The sequence below is a fragment of the Diorhabda sublineata genome, chromosome 3 (genome assembly GCF_026230105.1).
Source record: "Diorhabda sublineata isolate icDioSubl1.1 chromosome 3, icDioSubl1.1, whole genome shotgun sequence".
In the NCBI taxonomy this organism is placed as follows: Eukaryota; Metazoa; Arthropoda; class Insecta; order Coleoptera; family Chrysomelidae; genus Diorhabda; species Diorhabda sublineata.
In genome coordinates, this window is record NC_079476.1 from 7561004 (window position 1) to 7587641 (window position 26638).

General features: G+C 32.0%; 1 protein-coding gene across 1 annotated transcript; it reads right to left on the reverse strand.

The window, feature by feature from the left end:
• Positions 1–730: 730 nt before the first annotated feature.
• On the reverse strand, positions 731–25256 carry LOC130441563 (synaptotagmin-C-like). Its single transcript, XM_056775291.1, has 8 exons — positions 25126–25256; positions 17466–17585; positions 13089–13208; positions 12870–13024; positions 10721–10889; positions 7697–7820; positions 2423–2594; positions 731–1194 (listed from the first exon to the last, which is right to left on the reverse strand). Exons 1-8 carry the CDS (start codon positions 25195–25197, stop codon positions 993–995), a joined length of 1134 nt encoding a protein of 377 aa, XP_056631269.1. The 5' UTR covers positions 25198–25256; the 3' UTR covers positions 731–992.
• Between the last annotated feature and the right edge of the window lie 1382 nt (positions 25257–26638).

The following is a 26638-nucleotide window of genomic DNA, read 5'->3' on the forward strand; positions in this document are numbered from 1 at the left end:
CTTGTTCCGTAAGTAAAAAATCACAGAATAACAGATCTAAGAACGACGCTGCGAAAGTCAGTGGTTGACAAAACAATTGTTATCTTATATTTATATAGATATAGTTGTATGTTTTTGAGATTTTCGTAAAGTAATAGTTTAAAAGTTTGTGTTTTAACATTTAGATTATATTAGATTTTGAAATAAGATGTCACGAAATTTAGGGCCACTCCCACTCCCTTGTCACACAATGTCACCCTTCGTCCACCCCCTTAACGTAATTTATTAATGGCCCCCAGGGTAGAAAATTGGATTTCTAAAAAACCCCGTGTATTCTTTGTACAATGTTACAGAGATGTTTACAATAACCAATTGCTTTACAACTTTTCATCACAAAAGAACTAGAGAAAAAAATAGAATTAATGTTGATGTTTACTTTCATTGTTGATGGTTATACAAAGCTACTCTATTGGTAAAAAATGAGTATCTAATTTTTGTTTCAGAAATTAACATTGAAAAAGATATTGTTGCCTTTGGCTGGAATCGCACTTTTAGCAGCAGCAGGAGTTTGGAGTTCTGCGAATCCAGTATTATTGCAATTAGGAACACTCAGCGCAACAAATAGCCGCTCAAGGGTAAAGAGATCAAATAAGTTGTATATTTATTCTAAAAATCCTTTTATTAAACAAAAATTGAAGGATAAATTCCTAAATTGAAGGGAATCAATTATCAAAGTAAAATATATCAACATCGTAGGTGATTTTTTTATTTAGTTAAGTTTATAAATAAATAAAGGACATATTTGTTTTCAAATTCTTGTTTTTACTATTTGACATGTCCAGTGGCAAAGTTCTATGTTCTTGGAACAGGTTATTGTTCTTATACTTAACGACATTTCATTCAAATAAAAAGAATCGGCTGTAAACTTCTGTATAAATAATCTTTCCATATAGATTTCTCTTCAAAAAACGGTTCCCATGAGTGAATGTCGATGGTTAGCGATCTGAGTTTGATTAAAATAGTTTCTTTAACCATTTAGGTCGCTTAGAAGTTTTATCTTTGGGCGTGGGAATACTAATTGGTAGAAATTCTGTCAATCGGTACCACTGAGATATATTTTGTCTTGGTTTGTTCAAGATTTCCATCCAGTGGTTTTTGCTAATAATATATTTAGGACCAGTTACAACGTAACCCATCACGTCATGTTTACTCACTCTAAACAAAAGAATGTACAATTTTACTTATTATTTTTTAACCCCAAACTATCAACATTAAAATTTCTGGAATTTTATTATTATCCACTAAAAATGTAGTAGAATTCAACATCTTTAATGGGACACCTTGTATATTTTCGTATGTTTGAGTAGCCTGTATATTCTGATAACTTTATACAGCATTTATTCCATTCTTCAATGACTTATTGCTCTAATAGCTCACACATAGTAGGCCACAAATGTGTAAAAATATTTCGATAATACGGAAGTGGTTAAAAACTTAGTTTAGTAACTTTTCAATTTTTCCAAACAAATACAAAAATAATATTTTATAATATCTGAAATATGCGTTTTTCTCTGCCATAACTTCTTAATTTCCTCTAAACCATTTTTAAGTATTGGAACAGAAAATAACGCAGATAGCTAGATCATGTGAAGATGGTGATTGAAGCAATGATCTTAACGTTGTTAGCCTAATTCTTTTGCAACAATAGGGAAGAATTGACTCAATATGGGCCAATTATCGTTTCCCTTTTTACCAAAACAAAAAATTTTACACTTTTGGCATCTCAAACATTGTGGCTTTGATCTTATTGGCCGGAAAATTGCTTTTTGCTTTCTTGGGAGTGCGTACTTGGTTGCAGTTCGTTGTTTCGAATATATTTTTATTTTTGGTATAGATTTGTGTAGCCAAGTTTCATCTATTGTGACATACGGAAAAAATATAGAATTAGAATAAATTTGAAGATATTCAAACATTCGATTGACTTTTTAATGCAAACGAGCTTTAGAACAGCGATTGTGGTACGCATCTATCTTGCGTTCGTTTATTCTACAATCACTAATTCCCATTTCTGAAATAGTTACAGTGGTGACTGTTCCAAATATTTAACATTCGTGTTCATATGGCCACTTTTGAAAGCAGAGAACCACTAACACGTTTTATGAGACGGAGCACTGTCAGAATTAATTATATAAATTATAAAATATGAGATCAAAGAGAAGGAGAAAACTAATAAACGCAGCGAAAGTGATATCATATCATAAAAGTGTCTCTTCTGTTGAACTTCCCTCGTATATTTACAGGGCTACTCATAACTACAAAGTATTTAGGGTGTCCCATTAAATATACTGAAAATATGTATATTTTGTTGGGCAATTCCGTATACTGAATTCGATTAACTACAACATTTTTAGTCAGTACAGATAAAATACTTTTTGAAACCCACCTGTCATGATCTAGAATCCTTAAAACAAATGTAACGTCATTGATTTGTTGTTTACTAATTTCAAAGACAAATGCTTGATTGAATACAGGATTTAAAGTATCTTTTTTTATTTTTGTTTTCTTGCGTTTGACCATTTTGTCTTGCAAAAACATGTATATCTTCACGTAAGGATCTAAAAATATTTGACAAATTATTACAAATGTCAGGGTTTGTATCACGTGAAAATTTTTGAATTAATTTAGATGATGATTGGTTTACCAAAATCTATCACTTACAGGATACCTTTTTTCCTAGAAAAATATTTGGCTCCAATTGGAGTGGATCATCATCTACTTCATATTTGGTGTAGGTAGATGTGTTTTTTTCATAAGCGTCGACTTAGGAGTTAAGTCGTTTTTTGATATTCTTGTGGGAATATAAAGTGTTATTAGTTATAGCTGTGGTGACATGTAGAACAATAGTTTTCTATTGATCCACCAGTTGTTTGCAATGTTTAGAAATCAGGTGATGATGACGAAGTATTAGATTTAATTAAACCGATAGAATACAATATAAAAAATTATTTACGACCTCCTTATTTTCGATCTTTTGCTCTGTTTACCAGTTTAGAGGTTAGTTTTTTGATTTGAACTTTATAAGCTTTTTCCTAGAGTGATGTTGCTTTTTTAGTTACTCATATGCAGAGAGAGTCTGAAGTTTTGCAGAGAAACAACTAAATTAATTCATAGGGAAAATTTGCTTGTTTATATATAGACATCACCTAGTTTCCCAATTGTATAATTCACTTCAGTTTTGGTTCATTCTTTATTAATACGGTGGTTTTCACTTTATTTTGCTGTTTCTTTTGTATTCATGAGCTACGAGCCGCTATTGTAGCTTTTCAAAAAAATCTGGTTTTAAGTTATGTTTATGTGTTCTAAACCATCTTATTTATTATTGAGCGTAAGTTGGATTATCATCATACTACGCAATTGGAGATATTATTTGACGAATGCGAACAATTTTCAAAAAAAAGTAATCCAACAATTGATTTAAGTCGTTCTTTAGTGCTCTTCGATTATTTTATTGTGGGGTAGGACTGCATGTGGCTGCTTATAATTTAGAATATTCATCTTTTTAATGTCTTTTCTCATTTGGTCTTATCACATTATTCTAGGCCTTGCATTTTCAATTTTTTTCTATTACAGAATCCGGATTTTATAAATTCAACTTTATCTTGTTCTTCCATTATATCTTTCAAGTTTCTTATTCAATCTTTATATATACAGTCCCTGGCCAAATTATTAGACGCACTGTATTTTTTAAATCACTTGATTCCGCCGTTCAGAGAATGGTTTTAAAATGGAGAACTATTCACTTTCATGCAATATGGAGCCCTGCCACACTGCTCGATCTGTCTAAGCTTTTTTGGCAAAAGAAAATATCCCTCTGTTGAATTGGCCGGGTAATAGTCCCGATTTGAATCCGATTGAAAATGTGTGGGAGCTAATGAAAAGAGAAGTAGCTAAAGATGTGATTACTAACAAAAGCCCGCTTTTAGAAAAGATTATTCTTGTGTGGAATCATCATCCTCAAGTACAGGAGACAGTACAGTCTTGCATAGATAGCATGTCGCTCAGAATTAAAGCTTTCATAGCAGCTGAAGGTGGCTCAACTAAATATTGACTTTTACTTACATTATTCTCACTTTTCTGTAAAATTTAATAAACATTTGATTTTCTAAATTAATGTTATTTTATTTATGTTAAATTAATTGGTCAGTTATTAGATAATATATAAATAAAAAACAAAAAACAATAAAACAATATCAATCGGTAATTAATATAAAAATATTAATCTCGCAGTGCATCTAGTAATTTGGCCAGGAACTGTATATCAATTCTGTGGTCCTAATAGTCCGGTCAATATAGACATTTAGATTAACAAAAATTTCCGGAAAACCAAATATTGGTGGAGAGCTGGAGTTTACCATTACAAATAAAGTTTTAAAAATCCCCATCGATCCTATGTGTTACAAAAGTTATTCGTGGTCAAAGATCAACATTTGAGGTTTTTTGGATTTTTCTCGAAAACGGCAAGTTTTATCAAAATAAAAAACTTCAAACCAAAGCTATAGATCTTAAAAATCTCTACAAAAACAGTCGCGATAATTTTTTCCTAAGAATTACTATTCCTGAGATATCGCGATTCTAAGAGTCACATTATACAGGATATGCACACATTTCCACATGTGAGGTATTGTACTCGTCGCGTTTTTTACCGTGATTTCCCCTGTAGGCCTACTCCACTAACTGTTATGACAATTTTAGGATAATTTAAGCGAATAATACCCGTGAAGTTCTAGATATTACCTTATTATTGATATTGCTATTGATTATTGCGTTAACTATTGAGTTTATTTCTTTAGAAATGTTAATCAGATTCATATTCTTGAAATTCCACTTCAACAGTCATGTCTTCTTCGATTTCTTTATCTTCTTCCTCTGTGGTTGAGTCATTAGTCTCTTCATTAAAATCTTCCTCTATTGTACTCAACTGGACATTTGAGCAAGACTGACCTTAGTAATTGGTGCACGCTGGAGAACACAACAACCCAACTTTTGTACAGCTACATTTTTTCGAGCTATAAAATAGCACAAATAACCCAAATGGTAGATGCTTGTAATAAGTATGTATATTCACTTGAACTTAACCTTTAGTACTCAAAGAAATAGGTATAACTCTTCCAATATCAATTGCAGAAGACAGTTATGCGAGGAACATGAATATGCACGGCACTCATACCAAATTAAAAAATGGAAAATAATGTTTGCTTTCCGTATAAATATCTAACAAACCGTCAGTTCACATGGACTCATCATCTTCACTGTTTACCAATGAAAACATCGAATCGTAAACATGCATGCAACTGTCGAAAGCCGTCTATACACAATTTCTTCGAAATATTCCTGCCAGACGGCCTGCGATAAGCAGTGGCGTTCATTTAATTCATAAATTTTTATAAATAAATAGAAATATGGCGTTCTTTAACCATGGGCGAATGAAGACAATGAAAACAAACAAACTGCAAGTTATTTTAAATATATTCGAATGTTTAAAAAAAGAAAATATAGAGCAATCTGATAATGCAATCGTAATAAGAATTGCTGAATTAACTAGAGTAAATAAATTTCACATTTATCGGGTAGTCACGAAAGGGATTGAGGTGGATCAATCATAGAACCGAAAAACATGTAAAAAAAAACTGAAATAAGTTGACAAAGCTAATCAAGATTTTATACGTAGCACAATTGATATACAGTAATACAGCAAAGTAGCAGTTTATCCAAAATAGAATTATACCAGTTTAGAAACATTGCGTCAAGTTTTGTCAGCATGGATGGCAATAACCGAATCGTCAAGGATAGTTCGATAGCGACAAGATTATTATAAATGACTACCGAAGTTCTAATAGACATATAATTTATCTAGATGAAACATGGTTTGATGTAACGATGTAGCAAATTTCGGTTGGGTTGACCATAGTAAAAATTGCTGTTTGATTGGGCAATGCTCTAAAGGAAATGCATTATAATAGTACACGCTGGAAGCAAAGACGGTTTCGTGCCTAATACTTTATTAATATCTGCTAAAAAAATTAAAAACTGTGCATCTGATTATCATGAAAATATGACAGCAGAATTTTTTGAAAAGGGGTTTAATGAACAGCTTTTTCCTAACATTCCACCACAGTCAGTAATCGATATGTACAACGCATCCTATCACTCGCGGCATCTCCAGAAAATATTCCTATTCCTGTCAGCTTTCGTCAAAAAAGGCCCAACAAACAAAGAATTGCTTACTGTTGTTGAAGGTCTAAAGCTAGAGGCATTTTATTTTATTGATAAGTTGTTGAGAAGAAGAAAGAACAGGGTCATATTCTCAGACTACCTCCCTACTATTGCATATTCAACCCTATAATAACGGCAAACGTAAAATTAGAATTACGTAAATGAAACCAGTCTCCAGAACTGAGTAAAGAGGTTATAGAACTCGTATAGAAAGTTCCAGCATCAGATCGCTAAGAGCTTTAGAAAAACTGTGTTGAACATGTTATCAAAGAAGAAGATGAGTATGTGGTATCACCCTCTTTACAACCCTTTATAATTTAATCAAATGATAACTGTAGTTCAGACGATTCTGACTACCATTATTATTTATAAAGATACTTTGGAATTGAAATATTTTTTTCTTTTGTTTTATATGCTAAGAATTTATTTTCCTTTATGGTTTTTGCTTTGAAATTTCGTTTTCCAAATAAAAAAATGAATGGGGTACAAAATGGGCTCAGTTCACGTCTGGTACCCTATTTAAACGAAACTTCCTTACGGACAGGTTCATTTTACTCGTCTATTTACGTTTTATAATGTAATTCATTCAGTTGTAGCAAGTTAACGAGGTATAATAATGATTATTTCTATATTTCAAGTAGGACTGGAATTAAGTACATCTGTCTAAATAACGGCGTGTAATGCCGTCCAATTTATAATGATTCGATTGCCTTTTAATGAATACGTTCTCGCATAAGATGTATACATATTTTGAAAAGTATTTATAAAAATAATAACTTTATAAAATCTACGTCTGCGGTATCTACGCCTATTGTATTTCAAATAAAATTGTCGGCAAGGGTTTTTACAAATTGCAGTTGATATTGGAGGAACTATATATGAACTAGACCTACGTACAATAAAATAGAATCAAAATTATAGGAACTATTATTGTAGAGAGTTTTAAGATCCACAGCTTTAGTTTGAGGTTTTTTTTTTGATAAAACTTTTCTGTTTACTAGAAAATCCAAAATACCTCATATTTCGACCTTTGACCCCGAATAACCTTTGTAGCACACATAGGATTGATAAGAATTCTTATAACTTTATGTGTAATGGTAAACCCTAGCTCTCCAACAGTATTTGGCTTTCCGGCAATTTTTGTTATTTGACCACTATTTTATGTCTAAATTGACCGAACAATAATATTTTTTTGAGTAGTTTAATTTCGAATATCCAAGGTTTTTTCCTTCTTTCTTAGTGAGACATATAGTTTCCGCACATATGTAGCAACAGGTCTAATGGCTGCGCTGTAGATGTTTCATGTGATTTTGATCCTTAAATTCTTGTCACTTATAAATCTATCATATATTTTCAGTATACAATATTTCAGATAAACACTACGAACTAAATTTGAATTGAATGTTTCATTTGAAAAATTTATTTCGAATATCTAGATAAGTACCTGATTTTCCTGTTAAAGCTGATGCTTTTAGTTTGTGACATCTAAAAATCGTCATTATTAGTCTATCTGCTATTGGAAGATAACACAAACATATATTTATTCTGCCATTATCTTCCGCCTTGTCCTGTAATTACATTTTTATATTACATAATATGGTTAACGTTATCACAAATGTCTGAAGTCTCAATTTTAGCATAGAAAAAAAATGTTATGGTTATATATTCTAGATAAGAAACAGTATAGATCGTGGTAACAATTAAAGCAAAACGAATACAATGGTACGGATACATTAAAAAAATGGAAAGCGGCAAGAAACAAGGAAAATTGCAGAATGAGACCGAACAAGAAAAGATTGCTTGGTATACCAAAAAATAGATGGGGAAATCAAATTGTACAAGAAATGCAGAATGTGGGAGTACATGACTGGAACAAACAGATGCAGGACAGAAAGAAATGGTTAGGTTAGGAACAATAGCCGATGCTTCAAAAATATGTGTGATAAACTTTAATAAAAAGGGATAAAATGTGGGATGGCTACTCACAAAAATAGAATGTATAGGGTAGTTTAGCTGGTGCTATGTCTCTAATGATTAAAATGATCTCATTTTGAATACGGACAGCATAAAAAACTGAAAAAACGACACATAACGCATCGTAAGGTAATAGTAAACCACCTGTAAAATTTCGCTTAGTAGAGTATTCATCAAAGATATAACACTATTTTAAATTCACGAAATTGATAAGGGATCTTATCCCTATGTTATATGAAATAATAATCATTTTAAAAGTATTTTTAGATTCTCACGTAATTTATCTTCACCACAAAGCTGTTTCATAAAAGTACATAATAATATTTGCTCTGTTGCTATATTTCGGTTAGTTTAATAATTACATCGGTACAGACTTTCTGTAGTAAAAAACTTGACAATATCTTTTTGACAAAGACCTTAAATAAATGATAGTTAGCTGTGCAATATTCCGGCTACATATTGGGTGAATTAACACGTTTCAACCACCTTCAGTCAATTTGTGGCAAGTCAACAATCAAGACGGAACACAAATCCAACTCCAAGTGCGCCTTCCGCTTTCTTCTGTAATCTAGTCAATTGCTAACAGTCTAGTTCTGAATCGATCTTTTTATCAGGTTTCAAAATTCTATAGTATATAATTCCTTTCCACTTCCACTATATACGCTGTAGATGTAGATAGATTACAAAGCTTTGACATCACAATTCCACTAGTGATATTATAATTAAACGGTGGATTCGCAATTGACTTCATATTTCAGAATTTAATGGCCTAGGTTGATTGTCATTGAAATGTCATGTTGAAATTATGACAAATATAGTTATATTTTGAGTGATGTTGGTAGTTGATGTCGAGCACTTTGATTTGTCAAGGTTAATTGGGTTAGGTCAATCAGAGAGAGCCACATGATCTAAAGACTAATGAAATTGTCAAAATATAACTACGTTAAAGTTTCACCATAATGTTCCCGTGATATTCTAATGATTCTAAATCGAAAACGTCAATTTATAAAAATGAAGTGTATTGACAATCTACCGTTTAATAATAATATCATTATTGGAATTCAAATGTCAAGGCTTTGACAATGTACCTGCGACATATACACGAAATTACCTAAAGAGTTGTCAATTGAGGCATTGCTGATTATCGTGTCACTTTATCAAGCTTCAACCTCGAATGTTTTCCTTCAACGTTCTTTTATTTCATTCATTTTTTATCATTCTCTATGAATTTCGTGAGAAATGGCTGCGTTTCATTATATTTTAGGAAATTATCACAGATTTCGAAGCAGTTGATTACATTTTGTGAGTTAACGCAAATATTGGGTTTATAGTAAATCCAGTCCTTTTGAAATGATATCAAACTGTTTAAAAATTGATGCGTAGAGTATCAGGATGTCTTAATAGTTTCAATCTCGATAATTTCATCGGCTTTACCAGTGAGAGGTGAGCCGGAGCGGAGCAGATCTCTCTGAACGAAATGTTTACCGCGAAAAAGAATAGTTTTTCTTTCCTCTTCAAATAATTATAATTTTTGAAGTGAACAAACTTTCCCCGTAGAAATGCAACTTTACTGTTCACCTATAACATGTGCATCAAGTTAAGTCAACTTATATACTCGATATACCATTAACACCTTTTCGAATAAACTGATAAGTGTGTGGGGATGAAAAATCCGTACATTTTGAGGCTAAAAAACGAACGATGTATAATAGTTGCCAAGTTTTATAAACAAAATCACTAAGGATCAGGTAGGAAAGCAAAAAAAAACCAAAACAACGAGAGAAGCTTTGCTTGAAGCAGCTTACGGAAAACTGGGAGTCAGCTTGCGAAAATTAGACAGAAAATTCAAAGTCGATAAGAAATATGTAAACAACTTTTTAATAGAGCAGAATGTAGTTCAAAAATGAAGAAAATGGGTACCCAAATATTCTGAGAAGCAATAAAAGGAACAAAAATCAAATGTAGGAGTCTCAGTGACGAGTTTCCGCCCGCAAAAGGCGTGGAAATCATTATTAACGACGTATTTTACTTTTGACTGAAGTGAAACGGCAAATAATAAGACTCATTATTGTCAGAAAGGCTAAAAGTAAATTGAGAAATGAATTTCAAAAGACACAAAAAGTTCAACTCGAAAGTGTTGATAGGTTGGCGATATCTTCTCTTGGTCGTTCTTCATCATACATTTAACCTTCTGGAAATTCTGTAACCGCCAAAATATATGGAAAAGAATCATCATTAATGCAGTTCATAAATAAAAAATGCAAATGTGAAATGCAAATAATTAAATTAAAACAAACAGTTTGTACGGATTTTTCATTTCCACACTCTGTTCTTTTTATAATAAACCCTTCTCTATCAATCTTTGTGTTTAATTCCCTTTCTAGTAGTCTAGTAGGTTGCTGCTGATTTATTTGGCAATAAGTACTTAAAAAGCTAAATAGCAGACTTTTAGAAATATTGAACATGTTGAACAGAAACGCGAAAAGTAACTTACTTTTTTAATACTTATGATGTCTAATGTATATCCAATTTCATGTTTTAAATCAACTACTTCATAAATACGATTAAATGTGGCATATCCTATGAGTCGATTTTTTGAAAAATAATAATAATCGTAGAATAAAAACTCCACCGATTTTGATCGAATTTCGTCACGTTTGACACTAAAAAGAATAGACGATGTCACATGTGAGTTGGTGTTGTTTCTACTGGATACAATGCTTACCATGACCACGCTAATATAATAATATAAATATCTGAAGAGGTCATTATTATCATAACGTGCACCAGGCAGTATAATACCTGTCATCAAATAGTAAAAATCTTATATTTACAAAAAGAGGTAAGAGATGCCCTATTACGTCCTGAATAGTAAAAAACTTGTCCATTACAATAATTAATTTTCAAAATCATTGGATCATTTAAGAGTATAGATAAAAAACAACATTACACAAAAAAGTAATCCCTTGAAATTCATAAATAACACTAGTGACTAAATCGAATAATACTGAGAAAATAGTAAACGTAAATAGGTAATAACAGGTAGGTAATTTTAGTTTCCGGTTAGTAGTTAATTGTTAAGTGTGAGATGTATCAAAGGTCAAATTATTCTTAAATAAAAGTTTTGTGAACAATAAAGTATGTGGCAACCAGAGCTTCAAGATCAATCAGTCGATTTGCAAATCCGGTAAACGTCCTATTAGAGTCTAGTACAGAGAGAGGCCAAAAATTTCTGAAGAGACGGATTTCAACTGTGTTTAACATTGTAGTCGAGGAATATCCAGAAAAGATGCTATCCAGGAAGTGGTAATATTTTTGATAAATACTTCTCAGGCTACACAAAATTGCAAATCAAGGTGTGGTAATGAGACGAAAAAGGAAATTTTAAAAAAATCAAATCTAATCGATTAACTCCTATATGCTAAATAATTTACAGTATGTTCGCATCAAACATAATACCAAATCTTCAAGGTAATCTCACAGAATTGAAAAGATATGTTTGGTACGAAAACTGGGAAAATTAAAAAAACATGATTTCAGATATAAAACAGTAAATAAAAGGCAAACAGTAATGAAAAGTAGTCGTGAAGAAACGAATATATAAAAAAAAATCGGGAGTATCGAAATGAAGGAAGACAAATCTATGACTTGGCTTGACAGCCTCGATACCCTTCGTAAATCCTGGACTAATGGTAACTGGAAATTTAAAACGGAAGCACCCTGTTGGGTGAATGATTGATTATTATCAAGTTCGGAACATGTTAAGGATAGCTCTTTAGATTATCACCAGGATATTGAAGCTTTTTCAAACAAAAGCTGGGACCAGCACTACATGCAATCAGAGAAATTGTGTTGGATAAATCCTTTCTTTCAAGACACATTCGTAAAATTCCAACTAAATATTCTTCCAAGCAGACAATCAGGAGTACTTGAACAGAATTTATATTTTGCAGAGAATTCTACGAGAAGTAGCTCACAGAGGTTTAAGAAACGATAATAATTGCCAAAGGATATTCTAACACTTCAGATAAAAATTCCTCCTCTGTGTGGAACTGATAATGAAAAAATGTTTAAACATTACCATCGAGAATTGAAGAAATGCTATAAATAAAGTAAAAAAAATTGAAAACCAATATATGCAACTCGTACCAGTTTTAAATAGACTTGAAATTGATTTAAACGTCAGTGATTCCTAGGAAGATGAATATGATGCTAGTGATTTAGGATTATTGTATTGTAGTATGTGTATTATAAATGAAGACAACTGGAGAAAAGCTTGGTAAGTCACAATTTTGTATTGTATGTATATTATGGAAAAACAATGGTCTTAACAATTTTTTCTGTCAGAGATTTGTTAGCTCTATTAAGAACTTTCATTAAAAAGAGTTATCTAACTTTTAATCTAGTTTTTGAGTTACAAATAATACTTTAAAGCAATAAATTTATATTTGTATTTAATTTTACTGAAATTATCTTCGCTTGTAATATTAAATATACCTCTGTACAATTTTTACTGATGGGTTCCTTATCTACGATGGTTAGGTTAGGTTAGGCCGATTGTGGTTTTATAAAGTGACAACGTTTTCGCTATTTGTTGACCGGCATTATACACTATTGCGATACAATAGTTATTATGAACTTACTTAAATGTAAAGGTTTCATTAAATACTGGGTTTCTAGTTTTCGATTTAACTTTTGAATGCAATTTTTTTTTCTTGTTTGGGGGCAGAAAAATTTTAACGTAAGGATCACAAAATCCATATATGTCTCTTGCGGGTAAATCGTTGACCCTAAATAACTGAAATGATATGAGACGAGTGAATTAATACATTGCGTATATAAAAAACTGGAATTGAACTCACTTTTATAACTAGATTTTCTAACTCATCCTCGTAATTAAGAGAGAAATGGACTTTTCCACATGTTTTTTCCTCACCATCATCGTTAGTATGTTTAATTATTCCAGCTCTATATAGTTCAGGCTGAAAAATATGAATTAGAACAATATAAAGATCTGAGAATTGCATTATAGTCGTTGGTCATTATCATTTAAATTTGATTTATTATAAAGTTATTTTGAAAATTGATTTTAACTAATCTAAGAAAATAGTTGATCTAAGTCAAATTGGTGGCCGTGGGGTAAACAATTAATTTTTTCGTATGTACCCGTGTTAGTTTTTTTGGTTTTTCCAGTAGTGAAAGTTGTTTTGTATTTTGTTGGTATAAGAGGACTCTATAAAGGGTGAGTCGGGAGGAACGCACCAAACTCTAGGACTGTATTATACACGTGAAAATATGTTCTTATCCGATTTTCATTTGTTTTCAAGTTATGGAGTAATTAAAAATGTTCATCTATCTTTCCACTTATACCTGAATTTTAATATTATCAAAGTATGCCAGTCAGTGTACAGTGAACAGTAACTGAACGTTTAATTTCGAATTTATGTGATTGTTATTGTTGCAAAATGCCAGATACTTATTCAAATTTAGAATAAGCAAATATGGTGTTTGTTTATGGTTTCTGTAATGAAATTGCTACAGTTGTTGCTGAAGAATATCTTCAACGTTTTGCAAATCAAAGATATCCTGATAAAAACGTATTTATTAGAGTTTTGAACAAATTGTGCGAGACTGGAAGCTTCCCAGTGCTAACATATCATCTGAACGCGCTACTCGACAAGGTTTGGTAGAAATAAAAAATATTCGGCATCTAGTAGAAAAAGATGCAAATACTAGCTCACGGAGAATTGCAACTCAATTGGGAATTCCACAAAAATGGGTTATAAACAGACTCCACGAACAAGGCTTATATCCTTATCACGTACAGAGAGTACAGCATCTACAACTAGAGGATTACGCTAACCGTATGGAGTTTTGTCGGTGGATATATAATAATCATCGTGTTGTATCGAATATACTCTTCAGGGATGTAGCTACATTTACCCGTGATGGCATTAATAATACTCGTAACTATCGGATGAAAATCCCCACGCAACAGTCGAAAGCAATTTTCAACATCGGTTTTCTATAACGTGTGGTGTGGTATGGTTGACAGTTATTTAATTGGCCCTTTCATTTTGAAGAATCGTCTCACAGGAGACAACTACCTAAATTTTTTACAAAATGAATTACAAGGCCTACTAGAGGATGTTCCTGTAAATATTAGAATGCAGATGTACTATCAGCACCATGCAGCTCTTGCACATGTCGCTCGTCAGGTCAAGCAGCATTTGGACGAACGTTTTCCAGGGCGTTGGATTGGTCGTGGAGGTCCCATTAATTGGCCTGCAAGATCTCCAGACGTCACACCACTAGATTTTTGTTTATGGGGCTGGATGAGAAATGAAGTCTACAAAATAAAAGTGGACACACGGGATGCACTAATTAGAAAAATTGAGAATACTGCAGTCCACATTAAAGAAGAAAGAAATAAATCAATTGGGAGAGCACCAAATGCTCTTCGTAGACGAAGAAGAAAATGGCGGTATTTTTGAACATTTATCGAAAGAACACTATGATTAAGAAAATTTTTATGTGATAATTGGTTTATTTGTTAATATGATATAACTATAAAACAAATGAAAATCGGATAAGAGCATATGGGTTTTTTTACATTATTTTCACGTGTATAATACACTCCTAGAGTTCGGTGCGCTCCTCCCAACTAACCCTGTGTATACTTTTTAGATTATTTCAGTGAAACTAATACAAATGAAACAGTATTTTTGCAGTATTTTTTTCAAATTAATCTGCAAGTGAGCTTTTACATATTTTAGGACAATTGTAGTTTCCTTGACAATAATTTCGACTGTTGCGTTTATCAACCATTAGCTGAAATATACTAGGACAAACGTAAGCTATAGGTGGAGTTAAGTATTTTTCATTTGATCAAAAGAGGTTTATTCAGAATCCTAGTCATTTCTCACGAGTGTCCAATATACTTCAGATTATATTTACCGCTTGCCTACACTGTCCACAACACTGAATAGTGGAGAAGAATCGGCAAAGTCACTTTCTCAGGAGAAATTTCTCACTTTATCTCGTAGCAGCTCTTTAAGAAGCAATTCCGCAATAAAACTGGCTTAAAATCAACCAAATAATTTCACAAACGACGTAAAAACTTACGGTAAACGCATATGTTTACCCCACGATAGTTTGTTTCAAATGGGAATTAGCTAATTTTGACAATTCCTTATATTGCTTAATTCTCCAAAGCCGTCGGCGATGGAGAAATTAATATGGCGGGTGGTTAGAATGAAGCTTGAAATTAATTACGGAATTTCAGTTTCAAATATTGAGAAAACCATCATAATAATATGAATGTTTTTAGGCTAACAGGATTATTTATGTATCATCTGTACTAATGGCCGTTTTCTTCACTCTTTGGTTAACGTTATTCTCCAAATAACTCAAGCTTAAGAAATGAACCCTCAGTTTTTTCAATGAAGTATATACTTACTAATACTTCGTAACTAGCAGTTCACCCTTGGAACTTTTGAACATATCCATTCGATTTTAAACCTAGAATTTATTTACCTGTCAAGATACATAACTAAGGTTTAACTATTTCATGAAGAAAATGGCCATAAGTAGATGATTATGCTCTAAGATTGACAGGGCTGGGCTCCTAAGTCACTCGAGGGTATATATCTATTAGTACCTGTGCATACAAACTTTTATGTATTACCAGTTCATTTTGAATAATAAATATTGTTTTTCAAATTAAATTGTTTTTTCAATCTTGTTATAATTGTCAGCGTTTCATTGCTAACGGGATAAGAATTAAAATGTTCTTTGTATCAAAGTCAAAAATAAAAATGTTACCGATAGAATTCAGAGACTCATAAGACAAATAATAGACATGTTTTAAAGCAGATGTCAGAATAAGAGCAAGAAAATAATAGCGAAAATTTGGCGGCAATAATTTGTGTATTTGTTAATCGCACATACAAAAGATACAGGGTGTTTCTATATTCGACTCTTATGGAGCCTAGTTGCTGAGATATAGGGTGTTCAAAATCTTAAATCAAAATAATCTATCCTTGTTTGGTATGGAATCGTTGATATTCCTTTTAGAGTTCTGAGAAGAAAGTTATTTTTTGACGGGTTTTCATTTCATTACAGGATCAACTTCCTGACCAACTCGATCCCCGAGAATATAAAAAAAATTATATGTGGGGGTATGTGAAAATCGTGTGCTCATCCAAAAATAACAAATGAAATGCAAAATTTTGAGAAATTCATTTGAAAATCGAAGAACTAGATTTGTTTTATCACAAATACTTTGAAACAAAAAATCAGATCGAAGGAAACTGTAACATTTGACATTTAAATACATATCAAATGGAATATTGGCCTAAATATTTAAAAAAAAAATGACAAAAATATAAGTTCATTCTTAGCACACCTTAATCGTCACTCTCTATTAATTTACTAGTCATTTATATACTATATACATTTACTAAGGAGTATTTTTTGAAACTTTTCGAATAACCCTTTCAATTTTTTCCATTTCTGTGTAGTCAGTTCATTACCTATTTCTCCAAAATAGAAACAATCACAGTCTGTCAAAGACATTTGAACGAATAAAATACTTCCAAATAACAAAAGTTTACCATATTATAAGTAATGTATAATAATAGAAAAATTACAATAATTTATAAAGATAAATTTATTATCCTTTCGTCCTCTAGCACGAATGAGGCTTTTCACTCTATTTAAGTATAGTCCGAAGTTAAACTTCAAAATTCTCCATTGTCTAAACTTTGCGGTCTCTCTATGCAGTGATGTCTGGTGACCGAGTACTCCTCTCCATTCGGTTAATATCTTGAAGCTTTAATCTTTCTATCACAGCGCGTGCACGGTGAAGACGTGCACGTATCAAATGTCGACATAATTTTTTCAATAATTATGTCTATATCTCTGATTGTTGTCTTTATGGTATTGATTCAAGTCTGACGTGTATTAAAACTAATTCCAGTCCAAAAGTTGATAGGACCTTCATGAAAAGCAGTGATCGGTGTCCTGAATTGTTTATTATACCTATGGCCTCTTGCCCTCCAAACCGAGGTATGTCAATCGCAGTTACTCAGACCGAACCTGGACTCTTCTTCAACTTTTATGAATTGAATATATCAAGACATTGTTGAATTTCGAAACAGTAGCTGTCAATCTGGTCCAAAGTGCTCAATGAAGGGTCTAACTTAACAAAACTGTAGAAAGATTTAAATTAAAATTACCTGAATTTTTCCTAAATAGTTTATTGGGTATTTATTTAGATTGATAGGAACAAATTTGATATCTTGGTATAAATATTTCAGACGTCCATGAGATGAAGTGCTCTGACTTCTGCAAAATAACTGAAACGAAAAGTAACTTTTAACTGTCTGTGAAATAATTGAAAATTCTTCGCACTTATTTTACGTCGTTTATTATTCAATGGCAACATTCTATAATAGTAACTAAATGGTTAGGTTAGGTTATTGGTACTAACTAACATGAAAACATTGTTTTTGTAAATACATTTTTTTAACTTTCCAAGAAATACATAAATATGGAAAGATGTGTTGCGTATAAATAAGAATTGAGAAAAAAATACAATAATTGCAAGAAAATAAAAATAATTTAAAGTAGATTCTCGAAATAGAGCCCAGCAGCCTCTACACATTTTTGTTGCCCAATTTTGTCAATTGTCCCAAAGTGAGGACCTAACAATTGGTCAATTATGACACCTATCCACAAGTTAACCGTAAACCTTAACTGGAAACGACATTCTCGAATAGCATGGGGGTTTTATTCTGCCCAAACATGTGAATCACGGAAATTATGGATTTCATTTCTAGGATGATTCGCATGCATAGATGTCTTTGGAGGTCATTTCGAACATATACCTCATAGTGATAATGAAGACTTATACGTATACTGTAGTTAATAGGATAGTTTTTCATTGTTGTGTTCCTGTAATTTATTTGTAATATACTCGTTTTTTCTTTGTATTTGCAATTCAACCTCCACAGTACCAAACAGCAATGATAAAATTTCAGGTTTTGACAAATAAATCATGGTACATAATCATTCTTTTCCACAAAAAAATCAAAAAATATTAAAAGCATTAATAATTTTAGGTATACAAAATGCTTGATAAAAAAAATATGTTTATTTCGATTCACGCATAAAATACAGGGCTATTCATTTGAAAAAACCGAGAAAATAATGTGTGAAAATTTTTATTCGTCCTTTATCTGATTCAATGAATATATAAGTTTGATATGGCTTAGCATTCTGGAACAACTTGTAAGATTGCAAATGCTTTTGAAATATGAAGTCTAATGATGGGTATAAACCATCAAATGACAAATGAGGTATTAAACATGATTACACTAATCAATCACCCTGTATATTTAGGATAGCTCTACCCCAAACCAAAGAAAAAACTGATTATTCTATATAAGATACTTAAGCATATGGAATTTGGTAACAGTTTAACGAAAGAGGTTACCTTCAAAATACCTATGAATATAACTTTAGAATAAATTAAATTTCAGTATTGTGAAAGATTAAGAAAGTGGAAAATGTAACTAATTTATAAAAATAAATTTTACTTTCAGTTTTCTAATCTTTCATGACAAAAATTAATCAGCAAAAATGGAAGGATCTCTGAATAGGGTCTAAAATGTACATTCATATAATGAATTTATAAGTATTTTGTATAAATAGTTTGGTAGAGCTTGAAGAGGAATTTGTATAAACTCATAGAAAATAAATAAACTTCACGTCGGCGTTAGAATTGTGGGAAATGATTGAAGCGGGAGCAGGATAACTCGAAATTAGATAGAGTTGTTGAAGCAGCTTGATCTAGTAATAGAAAGTGGCTTTTATACAGGAAAGTAGATGTTGATACTTTATATTTCTTTGAAGCAATAAAGTTTCTTAATTAGAAAGAGTAAGTATTATTATCTGATGTATATTGAAACACTATATATATTCAGTTAATGTTATGTATATGTTCTAAAGTGACAAAATTGGTATATACGGTTTTCGAAGAATTAAATTTTGCATGAAAAGTTAGGGTGCAATTCTAATGGAATTTGTGGGCGAAATGGAAACACAGCACACATGCTTGGCATATGAGAAACTTGACTTGTATTAGAAATGGAAATCAAGGCTAAAAACCGTGCTAACATAGTCCATTTCGTACCGTACACCGCATTAGGTCGAATTGTCATATTTCGCATTTTGATTGGAAATAATCTGAAGTAGTGTTTATGGACAAGAAATGAATCAAAAAACAAAAAACTAGTGCAAAGGCGGATGTGCAAGCACTGGTCGCAAAGTCGATGGCAAAGTTCAGTAGAAATGTACTTTTAGTAGTTCTTGTAACCGAAGCATGAATTTACTTGTCTTTAGTAGCGACCCTTTTCGAAATGCAGGCAAAGGCTTTACCTTGGCTAACAATTTACATCCGTTCCAAATTATATACCTATATAAAATACCAAACACACATTCACTACCCGTATACCAATACTTACAATTACAAAATGACACTCTATTTGTTAAGTTTAAAGTAATTACAAGATTGTTTACCAACTTTCGTAGCCAAAGCACACGTATATCATGAATCTTAAAGTGCAATACATCAAAAAGTTTCGCCTTCGGTTACGGATCCATCGTCAAAAAATTAACGCGTTCCTTAGTTGTCTGAGCTGAAACACTTGTTTAAGCTAAATGAAAAGTAGCTCATTTTTTTCTTGGAAACGGTTCATTATTTTTTCAATTTGAATACGTCCAACAATTGTGTCTATGAAAATTATACAGGAGAAAATTTCATGTCAAACGCTCATGGTTTTGCAATTAAACAATTACAAAATCGTCAGCTGGCACAAACCTAATGAATATCTGAAATTCTAACTTATTTATAGAAAATAATATGAATTAAAAATCAGTAGACACTAGACATGATCAATAATTATCTTCTGAATGGAATTATTATTGATATTTCAATGAAATCTCCCTGTTAGTTGCGTTGAGCTGTTTTTCCTTTTTCCATTTCTGTAGAACTCTATATACCAACTACAAACTGTAGTCACAATATTTTTTGCCAATTCTGTTTTATCTTTAACTACTGTGAGTTAATCTAGAAATTGGGTAAAAAACAAAACAAAGCATTAAAAACTAGAAACAAACAGAACTTGCTGAAAGGTTTTAGGGAAATTAGCGATATATACATTTTCGAAGTTCAGTCCCATGATTGAAGACTTGTAGCAAAATGTAGCAAGCTTAAACCCAGCATACTACAATATCGTAAATTTTACGATCCGCGATTTTCTTAGACTAGGACAGGGTATGACAATTTGCTGGTGCAGAGGGGGGGTAAATAAAATGTAGCGCGCTCTCTGAGTAGATTAGCACAACTAATACCTCAATGAAGATTATAGATTTGTCGCTAGGCGGCACTTAGTGCTGTGGCTTTCAGCCAATCACAGAACAGCATGAACATAATATGGTTGATAGCTACCAACAATTTGTTAACCTCATTGTTGTACGTGTTAAGTCGTACAGAACATTTCTCGTTATTTATTTATAGAGAGTTATTTTGATAACTGAAATGGGTGTGTCAAATTGTTGTGAGGCAACGAAAACGTATGTATTGAAATATTTACTAATCGATTTCATGTATATTTCTATATTATATATAAAGGGTGATTCATAAAGAATGTACAATTTCTGAACTGTAGATTGTAGACCTCAAAATATGATGATTCTGCTCAGCATGCCTTATGCAAATATTACTAGTTTCCGAGATACGTTTTTTGGCATGAGGAATCATAATTTGCACTCTAATTTAACATTGCTAATAGAGGGCGCTAGTTACACTTGTTTGTGTTAATTAAATCAAAGTAAACTTTTTTTGGGCTAAACTTACAATTAAAATAATACAAAAATATTAAAAAGCATTAAATTCTACAAAAAAAAGTTACTTCTTTTTGATTCGTGTAACTCAATAGGTTATCGAGTTATTTGCTTCTAAAAAGTTCAATAAAATTTAATTTTTTCATAAAAAAAAATTATTATTCCTTAAATATGTAACAATAACAAATTTGTAAACAAAAATAAAAAAAACTTCAAAGCAAAATAATGCTCAAAATGCCCACCACTTAGTTCAATACACTTTATGATCCGCTTTCGTAAAGATCTCTTTATATCAAATAATCCTCGTCTCTTATTTATAATTACATCCGCGGCTTCTTCTATTTTCCATCGCAGTTGTGGAAGGGAATTTTTTCTTTGTAAACTAATGCCTTCATTTGCGACCAAATTGAAAAATCCTAAGGATTTAAATCAGGGCCTCTTGGTGGCCAAGCAAACTCACTTCCACGACCAATCCATCGATGCGGAAACTGTTCGTTTAAGTATTAAAGATCTTGTAAAGAATAATGTGGTATGCTCCATCGTGCAAAAACCACATATTTTATCTTAAAGTGAGAGGTATATCCTCTAGTAATTCGTGTAAATGTTCTTGAAGAAAATCTAAATAAAGAGGTCCATTTAAATTGTTGGCAGCTCAAAAAGACCTATTAAATACCCACATATTACTCCACACCAAATGTTAACCTTAAGCTCGTGCTGTAAATGTGTTTCCCTCATAGCATGTGGATTTTCAGAATCCCACAAATCATTAATTTTTATAATTCAATATTCCTCATCTGGTAAATGTTGCCTCATCAGTAAAAAGAATTGTATCCAGAAAATTTGGGTTAACATTTTGTTTATCTTGCAAAAAATGGGCAAATTGTAGACGCTTAGGTAAATCTTGAGGTAATAAATTCTGAACAGGAGTGTAATGATATGGATGCAATTTTTCCCTCTTCAGTATTCTAAAAATAGATGATTCGCTTATACCTGTTTGCAGACTTAATCGGCGAGTACTGATATCTGGAACACAAATTAAAATTTCATCTTCTTCATCGGCAGTGATTTTTTTTGTAGCACCGTGCTCAGTTTTAGAGCGTAAAGACCCCGTTTCACCTAAGCGGTTGTAAAGATTTCGGTACAGTTTGTAATTGGGTTGCCTTCGATTTGGGTATAATTGTGAATATCTTCGAGCCGCAGCTGGACCACTATAATTTGACTGAGCAAACACACAAATCATATCGCGCATCTCATTATTGGAAAAATCGTTATGCCTGGAAATTATTTGATAAAGAACTATTACACTTGTTAATTACTAAATTGTTAATAAATTGTATACTAATGTATTACTTATTCTTATTTTATCCAATTTTTGCTTCTACACAAACTATCTAATAGCGACATGAGCCTACTTGAAGAGAAAACGAAAAATTAAACCACGGCTTAATTCACGAATGTGATTTTGATATTAAGAGATCTTTATGAAAGCGGATCATAAAGTGTATTGAAGTAAATGGTGGGCATTTTGAGCATTTGCTTTGAAGTTTTTTATTTTTGTTTACAAATTTGTTATTGTTACATATTTAAGTAATAATAAAATTTTTTTATGAAAAAATTAAAATTTATTGAACTTTTTAGAAGCAAATAACTCGATTGAGTTGACGAATCAAAGAAGAGTAACTTTTTTTGTAGAATTTAACGCTTTTTAATATTTTTTTATTATTTTAATTGTAAGTTTAGCCCAAAAAAGTTTACTTTGATTTAATTAACACAAACAAGTGTAACTAGCGCCCTCTATTATCAATGTTAAATTAAAGTGCAAATTATGATTCCTCATGCCAAAAAACGTAAAATTGTCAATTTTCAAAGAGAAATGGTGTATTGGGCTATTGATTCGGGATCGTGTAAATTTCTACCCATTTTATAAAATATAAGTATTTACCACCGATTTCGCCGGAAATGGTTGTGCGATATTTAAAGCAATCCTTTAGAAATGGCTTCCAACATTATACTGTTTCATTCATGAATTCAGAGTTTTCTTCACCTCCAGATGACCCCTTGATGGACTGTCAAGTAACTTCTTCAGTATCTCGGCTACTCTCGTTCTCGAGATAACTTGAGCTGTCTTCTCTTCTTGGAATCATCATCGTTCTCAAGGATTCTTTTTAAAAGAACCTCTTTCAGAACAAGGGAGTCCAATATGCTTCTGGTGCCGGTGAAAATCATGACATTTCTTGACAATAGGTCGCCTTTTTAATTCCATACATTGCTGAATCATTTTTTGGTGAGGATCATTTTCCTGATTTTCATCACGTTTCTTTAGCATTCGGCTATTCACCTGAGATTTATACAGGTGTTCCAAGTACTCGTGGCTATATCGCATATCCTACCTCTTCTCCAGCTGTTCGAAGTCGAGTTTCTCCCAGAGGTATCGTCTGAAGTACATCTAAGGCGTCTTGGAATGCCTGTTTTTGAGCTTGCAATCTTTCTTTCTAACTCCTCAATTTGTAATAAGAAATTTGATTTTGGACGTCAACGTAAGTATCAATCTTTGATGCTAAAACATCGGTAGACACCACTATAATGTTTTTCTTGTTTATTTGAAACATTTCTAACGGTAACACTTACACCAGACACTATAATAATTAATTTATCACTACTTATATATTAAATATTCTCTATTTTTATAATTTAGTTAAATTCACCAGTTACTTTCTACTATTTCGTTCCGTTCACTGTGATTTCAAATTATAAACTGACTCTCACTGCTAAACAAGCACAAATTTATACCAGAAAGGAATTTCTAGAATTCTAGAAAATAAACAAACAAATAAATAGAAAGGCCTTCATAGAAATTGATTCAATATAATCAAATGGCTGCTGTGATAAAAACATGTAAACAAAACAAAATCAAAGACGCCGCATTCGTCAAGAATTAGACATTATAATCGAACAGGATCGGTTTCACGGTACATATAGTAAACGAGTTCCTAACAATATCAGTTTAATGCAGTAACTTGTTCGTAGACTGCATATCTTTTTATACAATATAAATTACTATCTTATCAAGTGGTGATTTAAAGCTAGCAGCAGAATTTTAGTGTTTACGATTTACACAGTGTTGTTGTTTGCAAGTATTTAGATATGTCCATTCTACTATATGCTATTCAGCTTTATATTATATCAAGAGCTGAGGCTGTTGTGTCTTGTCAGTCTGTTTCTATAGCGGCTTTAGTGAGATCATGTTTGCAGTGTCTGTCCCGAAATATGAATGTTGAAAAATGCATTAACATTAAGATCTGTTTAAAGTTGGAAAACTGCAAAAGAAGCTTACGAAATATCAAACTCTCTCTATAGTGACAATTTGGTAACATCAAACACTGTTTACAAGTGGTATGAACCTTACAAAACCCCTATATATTCCTGAAAATCAAAGCTGAACATCAAGGTCATGGTCATTGGTTTCCTTGACGGGAAAGATGTACAAAGGAAGAGAGCCAATGGCCTTTTTCTTTATCCTGGCCACGCACCTTGCCCTAAGTCAATTTTGATTGGAAAGTTTTCCAAATCTGGCTTTCTCTTTTCTCCACAGATTTAGCATCGTACGACTTCCCGAAAATCAGAAATATGATAAGAGGGAAACGTTTTGACACATCTTTTTACTGAGAAGGCGATGGAAGCCATTTCTAAAGAAGTGTTTCCAGTTATAGATTCCAAGTTGAGGTGAATACCTACATTGCCCTTTTGATTGCTTCAAATTATATGTTACGTTTTTACCTTGTGTTAAATAAAATGATTCGCTACACATTTTCCTTGTTACCTTGGATACCTGGTAAGTGAACAGAAAATAATTTATGAATGTATTACATAATAAATGAAGCTTGAAAATTATAAATTTAATTCCTAAGAGCTGCGTATATATATCAAAAATTTGATCATATAAACAATTTTCGGTCCTTCACATTCATTTTGACTGATAAATATACTTACTAACAGAATAAAATCTATCACCATCCTTTTCATTTTAGTGAAGTAGGATTCCTGTTGTGGTGCCCTCAACATGCTGAACACTTTTATAATAATATGATATTCGAAACTTTTGAGTTGAAAGTTGCTTAGATATAAATCACATACTACTAAATTAATGTTTACTCACGTTTTGCACAAGTTTGGTAAAAAGTATGACTACATTTTTGATTTGTACTGTGGTTAAGATCAAGCGTAGGCGTCGGAAATTAGTTTGATAGTAAATTGTAGAAAATATACTTAGTGTACCTAGGAACCTTTGTTTATTTGATTATAATCGAATCAAACACTGCTATTATTAGATATGAATTTATATAATTTTATTATACAGTGTATTAGGAAAGGTTTAACTAGAACTCATATTTAGTTAACCTCAACTTTTCTCAGTATAAATTTTTACACGAAAAATATTTTGTAGTAGTATCTAATAGATATATTTAATATTAGAAATCAATATAAATCATAACGTCAATCTATAAATGAATTGACTGTAAGTACCACGAAGAAATTCAATCAGTGCATTCCGGTGAATCACGAAACGAAGTCACTTTGCATACCGCAGTAATATATTAGTGGACTTCTCCAAATGACAAACATATCACTTCTTTTTGTACTGTGTCTTCTGATCTTAATCATGGCCTTGCTGCTATTTGGGCCCACCTACATCCGAGACTTGATTGGGTTAATAAAGAATGACCCTATATTAAGACAGTTAATTTTTTTTCTGATGGACCAGCAACACAGTACAAGCAAAAAAATTAGTTTTATCTTTTTGCAACAAGATTTTTTAAACTATACAGATTTGAAAGTTCCACCTGGAATTTTTTTGAGTCCGGTCACGGCAAGGGAGCAGCTGACGATATAGGAGGGTCTATTAAACGTTTAGCTGACCATTTCGTCGCCAGTGGACACGACATTATCAACGCTTTACAATTTTATAATATTGCCCAAATTTTAATGAAAATTCCAAGTAAAATTATTCCGCTGAAAGGTACTATGAACGTCCACCAACTGCTTGCTCAGTAACCTGGAGTGCTGAGTTACTGAACATTAAATTGTTTTTGCCACAAATTTTGTGATTCTCACAATTTGAAGACTTATCGCTCTTTGCCTGAACATGAGATGAAATTAACGACAGCCCAATCTCAGATTTGAAAGTACTACTGGCTGATATAACCAACATAATTAGAACTCTTACAAAGAGATTCTATGAGACTGTTTATACTTCTAGTTCAGAAGATGAAGATGATTGGTCTGTGCATGTAAAATCGGGTACTTCATATGACCTGTCTGTTGACAACATCCACCCATTATTAATAAAAAATGGTACATATGTTAGTAAAAATACCCAGTAAAAACAAAATCGAGTACACCTACTTAGGAGTTGCAAAAAGTTGTGTGGATGAAGATGGAGATGTTCAGGTCATGTTTTATAAAACTGTTGATGACACTGGAAAAATATTTAAATTAGTAAAAT